This window comes from Peromyscus eremicus, chromosome 8a (genome assembly GCF_949786415.1).
Source record: "Peromyscus eremicus chromosome 8a, PerEre_H2_v1, whole genome shotgun sequence".
Taxonomy (NCBI): domain Eukaryota; kingdom Metazoa; phylum Chordata; class Mammalia; order Rodentia; family Cricetidae; genus Peromyscus; species Peromyscus eremicus.
In genome coordinates this window covers 17,245,013-17,262,824 of record NC_081423.1, presented here as the reverse complement: position 1 = coordinate 17,262,824, position 17,812 = coordinate 17,245,013, and the positions used below count along the sequence as shown (strand labels likewise).

The 17,812-nt window shown below is 53.2% G+C and overlaps 2 protein-coding genes across 2 annotated transcripts; both read left to right on the top strand.

Annotated features, from left to right (window-relative positions):
• Positions 1–4,222: 4,222 nt before the first annotated feature.
• On the top strand, positions 4,223–13,305 carry Pgap6 (post-GPI attachment to proteins 6). Its single transcript, XM_059270259.1, has 13 exons — positions 4,223–4,359; positions 7,620–7,794; positions 7,874–8,081; positions 8,289–8,416; positions 8,625–8,893; positions 8,988–9,307; positions 9,717–9,807; positions 9,888–10,011; positions 10,241–10,377; positions 11,218–11,396; positions 11,472–11,618; positions 12,502–12,618; positions 12,893–13,305. The coding sequence occupies exons 1-13, from the start codon at positions 4,242–4,244 to the stop codon at positions 13,187–13,189; spliced, it is 2,310 nt and encodes a 769-aa protein (XP_059126242.1). The 5' UTR covers positions 4,223–4,241; the 3' UTR covers positions 13,190–13,305.
• Positions 13,306–14,435: 1,130 nt separating this feature from the next.
• Mrpl28 (mitochondrial ribosomal protein L28) lies at positions 14,436–17,427 on the top strand. The gene is made up of 5 exons (XM_059270258.1): positions 14,436–14,785; positions 15,585–15,737; positions 16,132–16,266; positions 16,350–16,436; positions 17,021–17,427. Exons 1-5 carry the CDS (start codon positions 14,498–14,500, stop codon positions 17,129–17,131), a joined length of 774 nt encoding a protein of 257 aa, XP_059126241.1. The 5' UTR covers positions 14,436–14,497; the 3' UTR covers positions 17,132–17,427.
• Positions 17,428–17,812: the final 385 nt, after the last annotated feature.

The window sequence follows — 17,812 nt, the reverse complement described above, 5'->3', positions numbered from 1 at the left end:
GTACATATCTTAACTATCAGGGCTGACCGTTTCTCCAGCCCTAATGAGCAACTTATCAGAACACATTTCCGGACTAAGATGGCTTAATTATGTATATCTCTTGGTCCCAGTTTGAATTCTTCTATTTATTCCTGAAGTTCATACCAGCACCCTGAAAAATGACCCTGGGGTCACTGGACCCCTTCACCCATTCTGTTTAAATTGTCTCTGCTTTTCTTTTTCTTTCTTTTTTCTTTTTTAAAGATTTGTTTATTTATTATGTATATACAGTGTTCTGCCTGCATGTATGCCTGCACATCAGAAGAGGGCACCAGATCTCATTAGGGATAGTTGTGAGTCACCATGTGGTTGCTGGAAATTGAACTCAGGACCTCTGGAAGGGCAGCCAGTGCGCTTAACCTCTGAGCCATCTCTCCAGCCCATCTCTGCTTTTTCACCATTATATTATTATTGTTGTTGTTGTTATTTTGATATAAAGTCTCATTATGTAGCCCTGGCTGGCCTGAAATTTGCTTTGTAGACCAGGCTAGCCTTGAACTTATGGAGAACTGCTTGCCTTTGCCTCAAGAGTGAGAGGATTAAAGGGATATATCACCATGACCGGCCTTCATCTTTTTTTTTTAAAGACTTGTTTTTTTATTTTATGTGTATGGGTGTTTTGTCTGGGTGCATGTGTGTATACCAGGTGTATGTAGTGCCCAAAGAGGCCAGAAGGCTGTGTCAAATCCTCTGAAACTGGAGTGACAGATGGTTGTGAGCTGACATGTGGGTACTAGAAACCGAACCCAGGACCTCTGCCAGAGCATGAAGCACTTTTAACTTCTGAGCCATTTCTCCAGCTCAATTGCTCGTCTTTTTAAGCTGCTGGAACCAGGCCTTTTGCCTTAAAACCCTGGCTACAAGGAAGTTCACAGCTCTGCAGAAAACTGCAGTGTGTGTTGACTGAGAGGCCAACATGACAGAGTACATTTTTGCATTTACGGTTCCCTAACCACAAGTGCAATAGCGCTACATTTCCTGGTAGAGTTCCACCCATTGCTCAGCTATTACTCAGCAAAGGCCCTTAGACTCCAGTCCAGGGCTGAGCATCCACCCACAACATGGGCAATGGAGGGAGTTCTGCTGCCTGTTTTCCACCTGTAAAGCAACTCTCCTCCACAGTGACACACTCAGGGAGGGCTTTGGAGTGGACAGAGAGAGATTAGGGGGTTCTGAGCCCAGACTGGGACAGCCAATAGAACTGACCATGTCTGCTGCCCACGAGGACTCTGGGTAACTTCAGCAGGCATTGAGCAGCACACTAAAAACACAACTCAGCAAAAGTCCCAAATGATCCCTGTTCCTTTAAATTGAGAGGTGCCTGGGAGTCCCCTGCAGCTGAAGTTAGGAGGAACCAGCCCGGATTCCAGAGCAACAAAGGGTCTCCTTAGGCTTTGCACAGTGCTTCCTTCCTCTGTGACCAACACCCTTCACCTGCCCTTCTCTGGCATTCAATGCCTTGTTGCTGGCAGGCTTAGCTCTCCCTTCCCCCTTACTAAGTAAAACATTCAAAAGATAAAAGCAGGTATGGTCCAGTCTTCTGCCCCTAGCCACCTGTTTCCCCTCCGCACGTGCCCAGCAGGGTGGCCAGATGCCAACTCCTTTCACAGACATTCCATGATCTTTGATACATAGACATGAAACATTTTTTAAATTTTTATTTATATGAGAGTAGCCAAGGAGGCCAGGAGGTATCTGATCTCCTGGAGCTGGTTATGAGCCACTCAATGTGGGTGCTGGGCTCTTAACCCATGGCTAGCTTTCCAACCCAAGATATGAACTTTCCCACACAATTATTTTTTCCTCCGAGACAAAGCTTTTCTGTGTAGCCTTGCCTATCCTAGAACTCACCCTGTTGACCATGCTGGCCTTAAACTCAGAGATTAGCCTGCCTCTGCCTCCTGCTGGGACTTAAAGTATGAGCTACAATGGACCTACTCCCCCAACCCAATTTTTACAAAAACAGCTTTCCAACACTGTTCTGCCTAGTCTTTTGCTAAGCTAAGCTTCTGTATGTGGTAGGCCGTTCCCAATCATCACACAGTACTTTACATTTTTCTATTTTTTTTTTATTTTTTGTGGGAGGGGGTTTGTTGAGACAGGCTATCTCTTTGTATCCCTGGCTGTCCTGGAACTCCCTCTGTAAACCAGACTGACCTTGAACTCAGAGATTGGCTAGCCTTCCTAATGCTGGGAAAAGGTGTGGTCCAAACACCTGGCCTTTTCTCATGGAACCACAGTCTATCACAGTTGATCCGCTGTGGATACTTCAAGATTCTATGTCCAAACTCTAATGACCAATTATAGGTACCAGAATAACGGTGGGTTCCTGTCAGCAAACAAACACAGGCAGGACAAACAGAAGAATCAGAGTCTGGCTGCAGGCCTTGGCTATTTTCGGAGTCCAAAGGCTCCCTGGAGACATCCTTAATCTGGGCCCCATCTTCCATGAAAGATCAAGCTTTTTGATCTTTGATTTGTTTGGCAAAAGGATAAAAATGGCCTCACTATTTAACACAAGAGGAGGTCTTGTTCTTCTGATTGCATAATGTTTTAGGAATCCTGTAGCACCTTGACCTTATCATTTTCTGTGAGGAGGCTAGTGATACTGATGTAGGGAGCACTGTACTACCCCTGGCTGGCTTTGAACCCACAGCAATTTTCTTGTTTCAGCCTAGCCAGTACTGGGATTTCAGTAGAGAACCACCACACTCAACCAGCTTTCATGACTTCCCTTTGAAGAATTGGCTGCAACCTGCCCTGCATAATTTATAGAAGTATACATATTATATAAATATATATTGTAAATGTATATATAGATGTTACAAATATATTAATTTATATAATGTATACTTTTATATATGAATTTTTTCCCCCTAGACAAGGTTTCTTTGTATAGCCCTGGCTTTCCTGGTACTCACTCTGTAGATCAGGCTGGCCTTGAACTCACAGAGATCTGCCTGCTTCTGCCTCCCGAGTGCTGAGATTAAAGGCATGTGCCACCACCAGCTTGTATATATATTCTTTAATTCAGTTTTACTTGCTTTATTGGATGCCTACTTAGAAAAGCCTTCTCTTCCTCATGACTACTTACTTCCCTAAGTTCTCTTGTAGAGCTTTTAGTTTGTAACTGTATCTGCAATTTGTTTGGAATATATCCCTTTGCTACCCAGAGTTGTTCGTCCAACACTGACATAAAACTTATTCAATTTTCAGAGGTGCAAAGAGCACCTTCCCTCTTCCATTTAGTCATTTATACGTTTGCGGCAGTGTGTGGTTATGGTGTATGAGGGCCCTTTGGGCAGCTGGAGATTCGGTTCCTCAAGGCAAGGTCAGCGCACATTTTCCTGGGATGCTAATTCTGGCCTACATAGTGTTGGGCTCTGTACTACTCCCCCAAGCCCCCCACCCCACCCCGGGTTTGAACATCCTACAGGTTCCAGTTCGCACCTACACTACTCTGTGTTCCTTCGTTTTGCGTGGCCCCTCTGCTCTGTCCCCATGTCTTAAGTGATTCTGTCTCCTGTCCCCAAATGAGTCCCATATAACTCTTCTGCGTGTCGGCCCCCCCTCCCCTCCCCGCCTTCGACAAGACTACTTTATCCATGAGTCTCATGGTACCTCCCCTACGACCGTTTTCCCCCACCCTCCAATGCCTCGGGACTCCTTTCCGGTGCCCTCTCCTGTCCCGGAAGACCCCTCTGCCCTGAATCCACCCCGGTCCCGTGTGATCCCTCTGCTCAGCATCCCATCTTGTGTCCTGCGTGACCCCTTTGCCCCGCGTGACCTTTGCCTGGTATCCCACCTCACCCTGTGCCTCCCACGTGACATCTGCCATCTGTACCCCAAAGTATTCCACAGGACCTTCCATCCTGTGCTTCCCATCCCCTTAAGGTGCGTGATCGGCCATGAATCCGTGTCCCCTCCAAATGCGACCTTCCTGAGTCCCTGGTGTTCAACTCCCCTCTGGCCAAGGTGACGCGGTCCCGCACCCTTGGGGACCTAGACCGCAGGCCGGCTCCCTGCGGGGCGGGGCGGGGCCTCGGAGGCGGAAGTGCCCGGGGCGCTGGCTGCAGGTCTGGCCGAGCCATGGGAGCTTCGGGCAGAGGCAGCGGCGGTGGCCGCAGAGGCGGCGGGGGCTGCCCAGGCGGGGGCGAGCGGCGCGGGACGCGGGCGGGGTAGCGCGGGCCGAGCGCGGAGCCATGGGCCGGCTTGGGGCCGGGGGCACGGCGCGGGCGGCAGCGGCTGGGCCGCTGCTGTTGCTACTGCTGCTCCTCGCTCGGCCCCCGCCTGCCGCCGCCGGCGACAGCAAGAAGAGCGGTGAGCCCGCACTGGCCTACGGCGCCATCCGAGGCGTGGGCCGGGGGCAGGGGGCGGGCGGGCGGTGGGCGCGGGGCGGATTGTGACTCACGGGGGGCACCTGTGCGCTCACCTGGCGCGGCGATGTAGCTATGTTCTCACTCTTGGTTGCGCCCCCTGCGGGGCGTCCGGGGCTAAAAAAAAAAATCCCCACGCCCGCTTTTCTGTCCCCGGGCCCGCCGAGTTCGCTCACTTGGAGTGTACTCTTCCGGCCCCTCTGCCCTGTGCTTGGGGGCGCGATTGTGGCACCTAAGAGCTGGGAAGTAGAGGAACTTTATCAACGAATAGCCGAACCGTGGTGGTGCAAGGGCCACCGTTTGTTCGGGTAGAAGGGTAGAGCTGGAGAAAGTTGGCCGGACTCTGGACGAGGGGGTCTAGCCAGGAATGTTCCTATTCCAATCCTAGGAAGGTCACTCTTGATTACTGGCTTTGCTTCTCACCGGCTGTACTGCCAGCTGGCCCTAAAGAAGCTTGCTGACCAGAATGAATGTAACGCAAGGGTCCTTCCTCTAGGGGAGTTTCCCAGCTGCTCTTTGCATTTCTGCTCTCTAAGCCGGGACATCTTGGACTATGGTTTGCTAGACCTTTGACCCTCTTGGCTCTGCTTGAGGCAGGACAGGGATCGACAGTGAAATTGACAGTGAGACTAGACATTTGGAAATGAGAAAGATGAGTACCTTTCCTTGTCCAATATTGCCTGAAATTCCCCAGTTCTTTGTGCCACTTGGTGTTCCTTAGACAGTTCCTGACGCTGACTCTTTCCACTTCCCGTTTCCAGCCTCCACCCCCCACCGAGCCCCCCACTTCTCTGGGATGTTGCTCCTCGGAACTCTTGTTGCTTTGAGGGCTGTTTCTTCTGGTTTCTGAACTTGGCACAGCTTGAAATGAGAGGCAACGTTCCCTAAAGACCTTCTGATAGATTGCTCCATACCACATCCTATTTGTTCCTCTTCCATCCCTGTGATTAAGCCTAGGAGAGGGTCATTGGCTAGGTGAGGGGCAGGTGGCTCTGTGGCCATGGCTGCTGCTGCTTTTCTTCTCCCCCCCCCCCCCCCCCCCCCCGGTTTTTCGAGACAGTGTTTCTCTATGTAACTGTCCTGGAACTCACTTTATAGACCAGGCTAGCCTTGAACTCAGAGATCCACCTGCCTCTCCCTCCCCCCGCCCCCAGCTGCCATGGCTGCTTCTATCTGTGGGTGGGCAGTATCTCTGACACTTGCTAGGGTTTGGAAGGTGTGGGGCAGGATGCCTTCACTCAGGTTCCCAGGGAAATCTCAGGGACTTTCTTTTCCCACTCTCTACCCAACCTTATGCCCATGGGGGAGGTGTCTGGAGCGGGCAAGAGCTTGTTCAGCTGGCCCTCCCCATCCTTCCAACTATTACTTGGGGCTCACCCTATCATGCCCATTGTCCAGGTCTGATACATTCAACAAAATAATTGGGTATTTCATCAAGGAAGCCTGGACATGAGAGCTTGGTACCTGGTATTAAGGCAACCTTGAGTAGGTCTCATCTAAGTATCCAAACATCACAGATATCAGCTCTTTTCCAAGTGTCCTTCCTCACAAAGGCTTTATTCATGGCAACCCAAGGGCTTTTCCCTTAGCAGGTCAAGTTGCACACTGTAGGGTGACCCCTCTCACCTGGCTTTCTCAGAGGTCACAGTCCTGGGGATGAGGAATCTGCTCTGCCTTAGCTCAGAGAGCAATATTCTGCCTCACAGTTTTTTGGTTTTGTTTTTGTTTTTTTCTGCTCCGTTATCCCTAGGGCATTTAGCAGCTCCTGGCATTCAGGCCTCAACCTGGTGGATGGGACCTGCGGATACCGGAGAGCTTGGAATTCACTGAGGGAGCCTCACTCTGCCCTGCCCCCGTGCCAGGCTCCTCTGCAGCTCCCTTAGCCTCCTTCCAGCAGGGCTGTTTTCTCCAGGTGCCTCTGTTGGGAGGAGTCACATGACTGGCGAGAAAGCCAGCTGCTCACCTGACTCCCTCTCCCCTCTCCTGGGGGAACCAGGCAGGCCCCACTTTCACGGTGGGGCACAAGGAGGCTTCCTGAGTGGGAAGGATGCCAACAGTGCTGTGTTTCTCTTCAAGCACTTTATCACTCATTAACCACAAAGGGACAAGCAGTCTACCTTAGCCTATCCGTAGGGATACAGGCATCTAGCGAGGTAAGGGACACCCAAGACCATACAGGCACAAAGCCTGAGCTGGCACTAGGTATGTGGTAGGAGCTTGTAAGCTGAGGCAGGGCCTGGGCCACGTGGTGCCCTAGTCTGGGGGCTCTGGGTAGTTTATCTGCCTGGTCCTCTGCTTTGTCTTTGTACCACCGTGCATGGATGTGTGCCCTGAGGGCAATTGGAGGTCTCACCCATTTGGAATAGAGAGGCCACCTGGCCCTTGTTTTTTGTTGTTGTTTTGTTTTGTTTTTTGAGAGACAGGATTTCTCTGTGTAGCCCTAACTGTCCTGAACCTTGCTTTGTAGGCTAGGCTGGCCTCGAACTCACAGGGATCCACCTGCCTCTGCTTCCTAAGCTCTGGGATTAAAGGTGTGCTCCACCTCTGCCCATCCGTCCCTTGATTCTTATGACTGTCCAGGCTTCTGGACAGAAGCCCCTCATGGTCTTTTTCTGGGTAGGGATCTGGCTGTGTCCTAAGTCATAACAGGTTGGAGAGGCAGCTACCTTCAGGACCCAGCCTCCCTCCCTGCCCATGTAGTTAGGAGACGTTCACAGGTGAGACGGGAGGGAGGAGCCTTTGCCATGGTCCATTGGTCAAGGCAGATATCTGCAGGGGTGGGATCTCCTTCCCGACTAGCTCCTGCTGATTTTCAGTCTTCATCCCTTGGCCTGGATGCACCAGGATTAGTGCAAGGGAGGGAAGTAACTAACCAACAGACAGAAAGAGCTCAGTGGCCCTGGGTGGGTCCACGTGAAGGTGGTAGGTGCTGGGGGGCCACTGGCTTCATTGCTTGCAAGTTGCTATAGTGTGAGAAGGCAAAGTCCCTGGTGGTGAGTAGGCAGTGGCATCTAGGGAGAGGAGGCAGAGGGATAACTGCTCATCATTAGGAGAAACTTCTGATTACTGCAGACAACGTCTAGGTGCCGGCTAAGATCAAAGTCCGAGTGGGTCTAAGACTTGATATCTAAGCAGCTTCTGTCTCCTGGGGCCTCATTCTTCCTGTCTGTCCCACCTAGCTGACTTGTTACCTTTTCCTTCTAGAGGCTGGGCTGGTGTCTGAGCACTTCTCACAGGCCCCACAGAAGCTGTCCTTCTACAGCTGGTATGGCAGCGCCCGGCTCTTCCACTTCCGAGTGCCCCCAGACACAGTGCTGCTTCGCTGGCTGCTCCATGTGTCCCAGAGTGGTCCCTCATGCACCGACGTAGAAATCACAGTGTAGGTACCCCATATTCTGTCCCTAGCACCCGTGCCTGGCTGAAACCCCATCCCTGACCCTTGACCTGATCTCTTCCAGGCATTTCCGCTATGGCGCCCCTCCTGTCATCAACCCGCTGGGCACTAGCTTTCCCGACAACACCTTGAGCCAGGCCTCTTTCCACATCAGGACATTGTTGAGTACCATGCTACTGGGCAACACCTCTGTCAACATCTCCCACCCGGCCCCTGGGGACTGGTTCGTGGTTGCTCACCTCCCCCCCTCGTCCCAGAAGATCGAGGTGAAGGTGAGGGGGCTGACCTCCCGGGAGGAAGGCCAAACCCCTTGATGCATGGAGGACCACCAGCCTCGTGTCCACCTCTGGGGCAGACCTTGCTGTACTCTCAGCTGCCTGAGTCTGGATTCAACTCTGTCCCTGCATCAAAGGTCTTCTCCTTTGGCCTACGTCCTGCATTCTCTGACCCCTATCACCCTCTGCCTTGTTCTCTCCCAGGGCTCTGTTCCTACCTGTGCCCACACCTTCCAGCCTGATATGCTGGCCCTGAGGGTGGTTGAAGTCTCCATCCTGGAACCTGATGTACCCCTGTCACAGACGCTGCTCTCCCACCCCAGCTACCTCAAGTGAGTGGAGATGGGGAAGTCCAGTCTGTCCTGTAGCCCCGACCTTTGGGTTCAGAGTGGGTGGTGCCGCTGTCTCATCCTGCTGGTGAGAAGGCTGGACCTTAGAGGCAGGCTGGGAAGAAAGGCCGGAGACCTTCCTTCCCTAAGCAGATTAGAGAAGTGAGTTCACAGTATGAGCTAGTGAGTCTGAGTCACCACCTTGCCACAGGATCTTTGTCCCTGAATACACCCAGGAGCTTCGGTTGGAACTGCAGGGCTGTGTGTCCAGTGTGAGCCCCGGCTGCCCAGTGCGTCTCACAGTGGGTGCATCCACCCTGCCTAGAAACTTCCAAAAGGTGCTGAGTTGCACTGGCCTCACTCCAGCCTGCCGTTTGCTACTGTCCTCACCACCCTGGGGCCGGTGGCTACAGGTGACAGTTGAGAGCCTGGCAGGACCTCATGTGTCAATGGTCTTCACTGCTAAAGCTGCCTTTACAGGTGGGCCGCTTGGGCGGGAAGGGTGGACTGGCTCTGCCTACCTCCCCCGAAATTCCAGGCTTTCCTCTGGCTGAGCCCCTTGTCCTCTTGACAGTGTGCAGGCCATGGAGTGTGACCTTCCATCGTCTTATGCAAAACAACCCAAACCAGAGCTATGACACCTCTGTGGGCCGGCTGCCCCAAAGCCCTGCCCACTGGGGACTGGGCAGGAGTAGAGGGGCAGGCAGTGGCCCCTTCTGTCTCCTGAACTATCCAGTCATGAGAGAAGACACGGACGTGGTGTCTGTACACTTCCAGCCCCTGAATGGGGCCTCCATGCTGGTGCATTCAAACATACCTTCTGTAATGCAGCTCCGTCTTGACACAGGCATGGACAGCGGGGGCTCTCTCATCATACTCCTGAGGGCTAACCAGGTATCCTCTGGAAGCCCACTGAAGCAGTCTACAGTCGCTTGTGACCTGGGCTTAACTCAGGGTACAGAGTCATTCAGCATTGAGACTGGGGTGGGGTGGCCCTTTCAGTCCATAGAGTAATACCAACAGCGTCGGCCAGAAGGGGATCCATGGGAGGATAGAAGGTTTCCTCTAGGGCAGCCCTGTCCCTGTCAGAAGTTATCGTAATTATATCTGTGCAAATAGGCAGGGGACTCGCTAGAACCAGAGACGCTGAAGGGAATTCAGGCCATGATGAACCCTGGGCTAGCAGGAGTCCTCCCACCCCTGCAAAAAATACCCAGCATAACTGAGCTAAAATACAAGGTGGGCAGGTGAGATACCTTTCTAGGGGGTGGCGATGGCTAACCTGCACCATTTCTCCTTCCAGACAGAGGTCACAAATGGCACCTTGGTAGCAGCTTGTGTGAATGCTGCCTCTCCCTTCCTCGGCTTCAACACCTCACTCAACTGCACCACAGGTATTCTGGGTAGACAGTTTTGGTGGAGAGACTGACTGGCCCCTCTAGCCCCCTCTGACAGGCCCTCCCACCCCACGCAGCCTTCTTCCAGGGCTATCCCATGTTTATGAGCGCCTCCTCTCACGTGGCCAACCTCATCATCCCCTATCCGGAGACAGACAACTGGTACCTCTCCTTGCAGCTTGTATGCCCTGCGAGTTCTGAGTATGTAGCCTGGGCAACATGACATGGGCTGGTAGCAATGAAGGGAAGCGTCTGTGTGTTTGGAGGGGTTCTCCTTTTCCTCCTGCCCACACCTCACAACAGCACTGGTAGGGGGAATGAGTGTTTCAGCTGTTGGAGCCTGGAGGGCTGAGCTCTGGGCTTGGGGGGCCTAGTGGTGGAGTGACCAGCAGAGCTCCACACCCAGCCTCCTCAGGCCCTTCCTTTGCAGGGACTGTGAGCAGGCTAAAGCTCATGTGGAGACCATCTTGTATCTGGTGCCCTGTTTGAATGACTGTGGGCCTTATGGCCAGTGCCTCCTGCTCCGTAGATATGGCTATCTGTATGCAGGCTGCAGCTGTAAAGCAGGTGAGCACGATCCTGCAGAGCAGAGCTCCCTCCTACTCCTCCCCGTGCTCCCCATGCTTCTCGTGACCTCCCCCCACAGCCCTCCAGACATACAGGCACTGAGGCATTTGCACGGGAGGCGTTGCTGCCTGACCCTGCCATTGCTTACATCCTGCCTGCCCTTGCTTGACTGCCCATACCCACATGGCCCCTACAACTGTTTCCCTTGCCTGTACTTGTCCATGCCTATGTCCAAGTGTTCACACTTTTTCCGTGACTGCATGCTGATCCACATTTTTCATGGCAGTTTCTACATAGTCACACTTGCTCTCATCTGTCCATGTTTGCCACATTCGTCCCTACATGTCCACGTATTTCTATATCTGTCCCTACCAACTCATATCTATTCATCCCTGCCCCTATCTACACATACTTGTTCACATACCTTTCTCCAAGCTCATGCCCGCTCACAGCAGGGCATACTTGCCCACACATGCCCATATCTACGCACACCTGTCCACACCTGTTTCCCACCGCCCGTGACTGCCCACACCAGCTGTGCTTATCCATACCCTCCACACCTGCCCACACCCGCTGTGAGTGCCCATACTTGACCAGACTTCCCCATGTCTACATGCTTCTTCCACATTGGTCCCAACCTGCCCACAGCTGTCCCCTCTTGCCCATGCCTGCCCACCACTTACCTATGCCAGTTTCTATCAGTACCAGTTTCCTCCTGCCACACCTGCGGATTTCATTAGGCTTGTCTATACAGCCTCCCTCTGGGTGAGGGAGGGGCCTGCAGGTTCAGAAGCCTCCTCTCTGCCTCCAGCACACGGTAGGTGTTGTGTGGCCCCCTAGGTTGGCGCGGGTGGAGCTGCACAGACAACAGCACAGCCCAGACTGTGGCCCAGCAGAAGGCCGCAGCGCTGCTGCTCACACTCAGCAACCTCATGTTCCTGGCCCCCATCGCGGTGTCAGTACAGCGCTCCTTCCTGGTCGAGGCCTCCGTCTACTTTTACACCATGTTCTTCTCCACGGTAGGGCTGGCCCTGATCCCTTCGGGAACCTTGGGTGGGGAGGTCAGGGCCGCTGCTCACTGCTTCGCCTCACAGTTCTACCACGCCTGTGACCAGCCCGGGGAGGCGGTGTTGTGCATCCTCAGCTATGACACGCTTCAGTACTGCGACTTTCTGGGCTCTGGGGCGTCCACTTGGGTGACGATTCTTTGCATGGCCCGTCTGAAGACAATCCTGAAACAGGTGAGTGGCCTCCGATGCCGAGCCTGGGCTCCAGGGAAGCAGAGGCCCTCACATACAGAATGTGGAGTGGCAAAGAGGGATAAAACAGAAAGGGGTGGGTATCAAATCTTACATGATAACTAGCCGTTCTTGGAGGAAGTCATAGGAAGCTGTGAAGGAAAGGTGTGGTCATCAGAGAGCTCCAGGAAGGCAGATGGGGGTCCAGGACCCTAATCTCAACGAGGAGCCAGGCCAGGCCTCCCTGAGAAGCTTCAACCATGCCCCTGGGTTCCTTGTCCTAGGGCACTCTGGGGACTTACACAGCAGCTGGACAGTGGAGATGACTCTTTGGTGCTTGTGAACTATGTCCTCTGTCTGCAGGCTGGGTACTACTTATTAGGGGCACGTTTAGAAGCTCCATGATTATATTAAAAAAAAAGTAGGTGAGGAAAATTCTGGAGAATCCTGTGGGCTGAATGTTAAGGGTATGAACTTTCAGGCTGTGGGGAGATGTGCTGATGGACTCAGGGTATGGGATCCCCTCCAAGGCAGCATTCAAGGCCATCCTGATGGGAGACCCTGGAAGGCTTGGTGTGCAGGATCATGTAGATGTGTACAACACTGCCCATTAGAAGTGGGTATCATCACCTAGTCCTTAAGGTTCACCTTCGGACACAGTAAAGGGGCTAGACGGAGGACACTTCCCTCCTAGGTGGTTGAGCAGGAATGGTCAAAATCTGCCAATAATTCCAAGAGGAGCTGGCAGATGTGCCAGAATCGTGGGAAACTGATAATGGGTACCTGGCATACCTGGCCACCAGTACCTGTTGTGTCTTGTGCCATCACAGGTGATTCTAGCCAAAGGCTCCCATGACCCCACAAACCATCCCTGTGTCTCTGCCAGATCCTGTTTGTCCTGGGTACACTGGTCATCGCCATGTCCTTGCAGATGGATCGCAGAGGCATCTGGAACTTGATGGGACCCTGCCTCTTTGCCTTTGTGATCATGGCCTCCATGTGGGTAAGGAACAGAGCACATAGGTTCTGTTTAGACTCAGGGAGAAGAGAGCCAGGCCTTCATTCTGGTTATGATCCCAGTTTTGCTGGAAGGACTCCAAAACTCCACATCTGCTCAGAGCCAGTAGAGCCGCCTGCCCATAGACCCCAGTATAGCCGTGTGCCTGAGGTCTTAGCCATGAGTCCATGTGTTGTCTAGATCTAGATAGACCCCTTAGCCCCGTGAAACTGTAGTTGCACTTGGCTGGCACTGACATTCATGTGGCCGTTCACTCCAGATGTACCGCTGTGGGCACCGGCGTCAGTGTTACCCTACCTCGTGGCAGCGCTGGGTCTTCTACCTCCTGCCTGGCATCTCCATGGCTGCTGTAGGCATCACCATCTATACTTCCATGATGACCAGTGAAAACTACTACTACACGCACAGCATTTGGCACATCCTGTTGGCTGGTAGCGCAGCTTTCCTTCTGCCACCACGAGAGGAGCAGGCTGAGTCCTGGCCCTGCTTGCAGAAGTTGCCCTGTCAGTACCAGATCTGCAGGAACGATCGGGATGAGTTGTACACAGTGACGTGATGTGGCTGCCTCAAGGACACCTGATACTCTGATGACCTCTTCGTCTAGGACAGGAACAAAGAGAGGTGCCTATCTAGCCCCAGCCAGGTTTCCATCTGAATAAAATTGTCCTGCGACCCTTGGCTTCTTTCTCCAGAGGAGAGGACTCCACCCCAAAATCTTTGTGGCTGCTGCCCGTGTCCTCTGTAGGTCTCAGCTGGAGACCACGGGTACCATGTGTGGACAGATTGATATGTTTTGGTTGAAGATAGAGATAAGGGATCCCTGTTTTCCCATTCGTTTGTGAAGCTGTGATTTGAGACCTACAAGGCAAGGAATCCTGAGTCCACAGAGCCCACTGTCCCTGACAGCATGTACCATCCTGCCTTGGCGTGGGGATGCTTTGTTGCTGCAGTTACTGTGGTAGAGTTCAAAAGCTGCTAAGAACCTGGGGTGCCATGCATTATCCCTCATTCTCTGTTGGAATCACAGATCCTGGGAAGAGCCCAGAGTAGCAGGCTGCTCAGCTGTGTGAGGTGTGGCCCCAGAAGGCACACACTGCTGTACTGGTGTGCCCTCCTCATCCGAAAGGTCCTAGGCCCTAGTCTAGTGAGCGTTCTTTTGTGTTGGCTCTAGGCCCTAGGATGCTGACCCCCCCTACTGGGTCAGCTGAGGCTTGAGGTGGCTTCTGGAGCCCAGTCTTACTGGTGCCTCCTGGGAGCTCTGAGCTGATTGGTGCAGTGGTGCCCTGTCCTGCTATGAGACCCAACTGCTCTGTGGCCTTGGAGCCTTTTTTTCTTGGTTTTGTCCAGGATTTGGGCTTTCTGGGCCACTCCCCCAGCTACTGACACCCTTTATTTGGCCACCAAAGCACACTTTAGTCCCTGAAAGGGGAAACATGTATATACTACTGGGGGGAAGTGATAAAATGTTAAACTGTTCTATGAAGGCATATTTTTATGTAATTGATGAATTTAATATTCTACAATGATTTTTCAAACCAAATGAGTGTTTTATTTATTTATTTATTTTTCTTGCGTCCCTGGAGGGAAAGGGAGTCTAGACTAAGGTTGGCTGTCCCTAACAGGCCTATCAAAGCTTCTGGGGAACCCCTGGGCTGCACTTGGTAGACGGTGCCTTGAACCATTGCATTCTCAGATAGTTTTCCACGGTCCCTAAAGAAGGCGGAGTCAAGGGGATTGTTTTAGACGGATAGGCGTTGCTACCAATCGGCAGTGAGCAAAGGTGCACGTTCGGTGACGCCTTCTGGTTCCGGTTCCGGTTCCGGCTGGCGCGGGCGCGCAACTCCGGGAGATAGAGGGTCGCGAGATGCCTCTGCACAAGTATCCTGTGTACCTGTGGCAGAAGCTGCGGCTGCGGCGAGGCATCTACGCGCGTTTGCCCGCCCACTTCTTGCGCTCGCTGGAAGAAGAACGAACGCCGAGCCCGGTACACTACAAACCTCACGGGGCCAAGTTCAAGATCAACCCCAAGAACGGGCAGCGCGAGCGTGTTCAGGACGTACCCATTCCAATTTACTACCCTCCAGAGTCCCAGCAGGGGCTCTGGGGTGGAGAGGGCCTGATTTTGGGCTACAGATATGCCAACAACGACAAGGTGGGTGCGGGCCATCTCGGCGGTTCTGCATGCTTTATTGGGCAGGCTCTGCTCTGAGCGCTGCGGACCAACTGCGTGGTTGACACAAGCGTTTGGTTTACGAAGTATGCTAACAAGTGGAGCAGCGAGGATCTGGAAAACTCCAATGGCAAAGTCTAGTGGGTCCTGAAGTGGGGAGGTCCTGGTCAGGTAGCCAAAAGTAAGAATTAAGTGGGGCTGTGATGGAGCAAGGTGATAGAGTGTTTTCCTAGCTTATTTAAGATCTTGGGTTCAAATCCCTAGCACCACAGAGAAAAGAAAGGAAGGATAGATTTGAGGCTTGTGCTGAAGAGGAGGGAGAGGTGAGATCTGGTTGTCACCTGCCAGTTTCTATAAGCCTTTGCCTAATTCTTGTGACGGGACCTTTGCTCCTCCCACATAAAACTGATAAAGACTGAGATGATGCTTGGATTCAGGCAGCTTCCAAGGTGCAGAGCCTGGAATCGATCATTCTGGTGGAACGCTGCTCCTAGCCAAGCGTTGTGGGAGGAGAGCGTTTCAGGCCTTCCAGGATGCCACTTGCTTGCCTGTGGCTGCTGGGTTTCAGTTGTGCCAGCATCTGGAACACATGCCAGCAACATGAGGGCTAGCCTGAGAGAAGCAGACACCTATGTGGGCATCCAGGTCCAGCGTCCGTGGAGCCTCTGAGAAAGGAAGAGGGCAAGCCTCACATAGCCCAGCTCCCAGGAAGATGCTTTGGGGGCCACTTGATCTGTAGGGACATACCCCAGCAGTCAACAGGTCTCTCTTGCACACTCAGCTCTCGGCGAGAGTGAAGAAGGTGTGGAAGCCTCAGCTGTTTACTCGGGAGCTTTACAGTGAAATCCTGGACAAGAAGTTCACTGTGACTGTGACCATGAGGACCCTGGATCTCATTGATGAGGCCTACGGGTTTGACTTCTATATTCTCAAGGCAAGCAGGGGTTAGTGCACTACAGGGTCTTGTCAATCAAGGGAGGTGCAAAGCAGCACTTCATGGGGCCGGGGGAGTGGGGGCAGTACATAACACCCAGGGTAGCCATTACAAGCCTTAGCAAAACACAGTGGGACTGAGTCCTCTTTGGTGCAGCCCCAGTGGAAGCTTTTTGCCTTCAGGAAGGTCGCTTGTGAACGTAGCCACTGATTACCCTTCCCTGGGGATTGCCTTGGGTTTGACCCACATAGACTTGTCTGCTGGTGCCGATCGCAATGCCTGGTCTGCTCTGGTCTAGCTTAGGGGTACCAGCTGAAGAGGAACCTACAGGGTCAGCTGATGGGGTGGGGGGGACCCTGCTGTAGCACCTGGCCCTATGTGAATCTTCTGCCAGACCCCAAAGGAAGACCTGTGTTCCAAGTTTGGCATGGACCTGAAGCGAGGGATGCTTCTGAGGCTTGCTCGCCAGGACCCCCAGCTACATCCTGATGACCCTGAACGGAGAGCAGCCATCTATGACAAGTACAAGGTGAGAGTTTCCCCATCCCGCTTGCTGCTGGAGGCTTCTGGCCTGGCCCTGTACCTCACCGAGGCTTTCTGCTGCTTGCTCAGAGTTTTGTCATCCCGGAGGCAGAGGCCGAGTGGGTTGGCCTGACGCTGGAGGAGGCTGTGGAGAAACAGAGACTTCTGGAGGAAAAGGTGAGCACCTGTGAACTGGCCACTGAGGTTGAGTAATGGGGGGCTGCTTTGGAGAGAGACTAGCATTTGGGGACTGCCACACCTAAATACTGCTATACATTTGGTTCCTGCCACTTTGAAGAAGCATGGCAGTTTTCCTCTCTTGAGGTCCTTCCCTCTTCCCCTGAATGCTTAGGGACCTTTGGCACTAGGTGTTTACTTGGCCACCCAGCATCCCCTAGGATCTTTCTTTTGTGTCTGTGTCCCAGAATAGTCTAGAGCCTGTAGTGGCCGCCAGTATAGGGAAGCCAGAGGAAGGCGTGTGACTCTTGGTGTCCAAGAGAAAGCAATCCTGTTCTGGTGGTTAGGTTCTGCCCTCCGGGATGCCAAGCAGTCTTTTTTTGTTTTGTTTTTGTTTTTCCAAGACTGGGTTTCTCTGTGTAGCCCTGGCTGTCCTGGAACGCAGTCTTATGTGAGTCTGCCCATCCCTGGCTCTTCCAGACCCCATGTTCTCTCCATGTTTAGTTAGAAGCAGCTGGCTACCACCCTCCCTAGAGCTCCATCTCTGGGCTACGTTGAGCCTTACCATGACCTCTCCCCTTCAGGACCCTGTACCCCTGTTCAAGGTCTACGTAGAGGAGCTGGTCCAGCGGCTGCAGGAGCAGGTTCTGTCCAGCCCAGCAGTGGTGCAGAAGAGAGCTGGTGACCACGCCTGACCTCCGGGCTCAGCCTCCCCTGGGGGCTTTTAGCACTGTGGACACAGTTGGGGTGGGCACGAGGACACCTGTGGGCAGTGGGCGAACCCTGCTTTACATGTGCTGACCACACAGCTCCTGTAGTAGACTTTTCAGAGAACCCTTCTGTGCCAGGACTCTCGGAGGTCTGGAGCAGAGCAGATGCCTGTCCAAGCTGGTCAAGTACTTACAGCATTATAGTTCTTAGGCTGGAATAAGTAAAGTCCGGGGCAGTCTGAGCCGCAGTAAAGTGTACTGGTTTGCCTGGGAGTCTGCAATCCTTCTGCGTGTTCTTGGCCTGGTCATTCCCCTGTCACAGAAACCCAGGTGAACTATTTGCACTGTCCAGCTGTAGCCGCTGGCCCTGCTGAGCTGCGGAGGCTGATGTCCCCTTTGTTGCTCAACTTCCTTAGAGAAGAGGTCCCTCATGGTGGAGGCATCAAGGGTACAGCAAGATGGAGCTTCTTCCCTGCCAGTGTACATTCCTGTTTGTTGTGGAATGTTCTCCAGGGCAGAGGAAGGGAGCCTGGGGCCCGGCTCAGGTCTGTGCAGTATGCCCTGCGGAGCTAAAGCAGGAAAGCTTCCTGGGTCTAGGGCTTCGTCAGCACCTGCCCTGCGATGGGGCCACATGGACTTAAAGGCCATGACTTCAGCACCCCCATC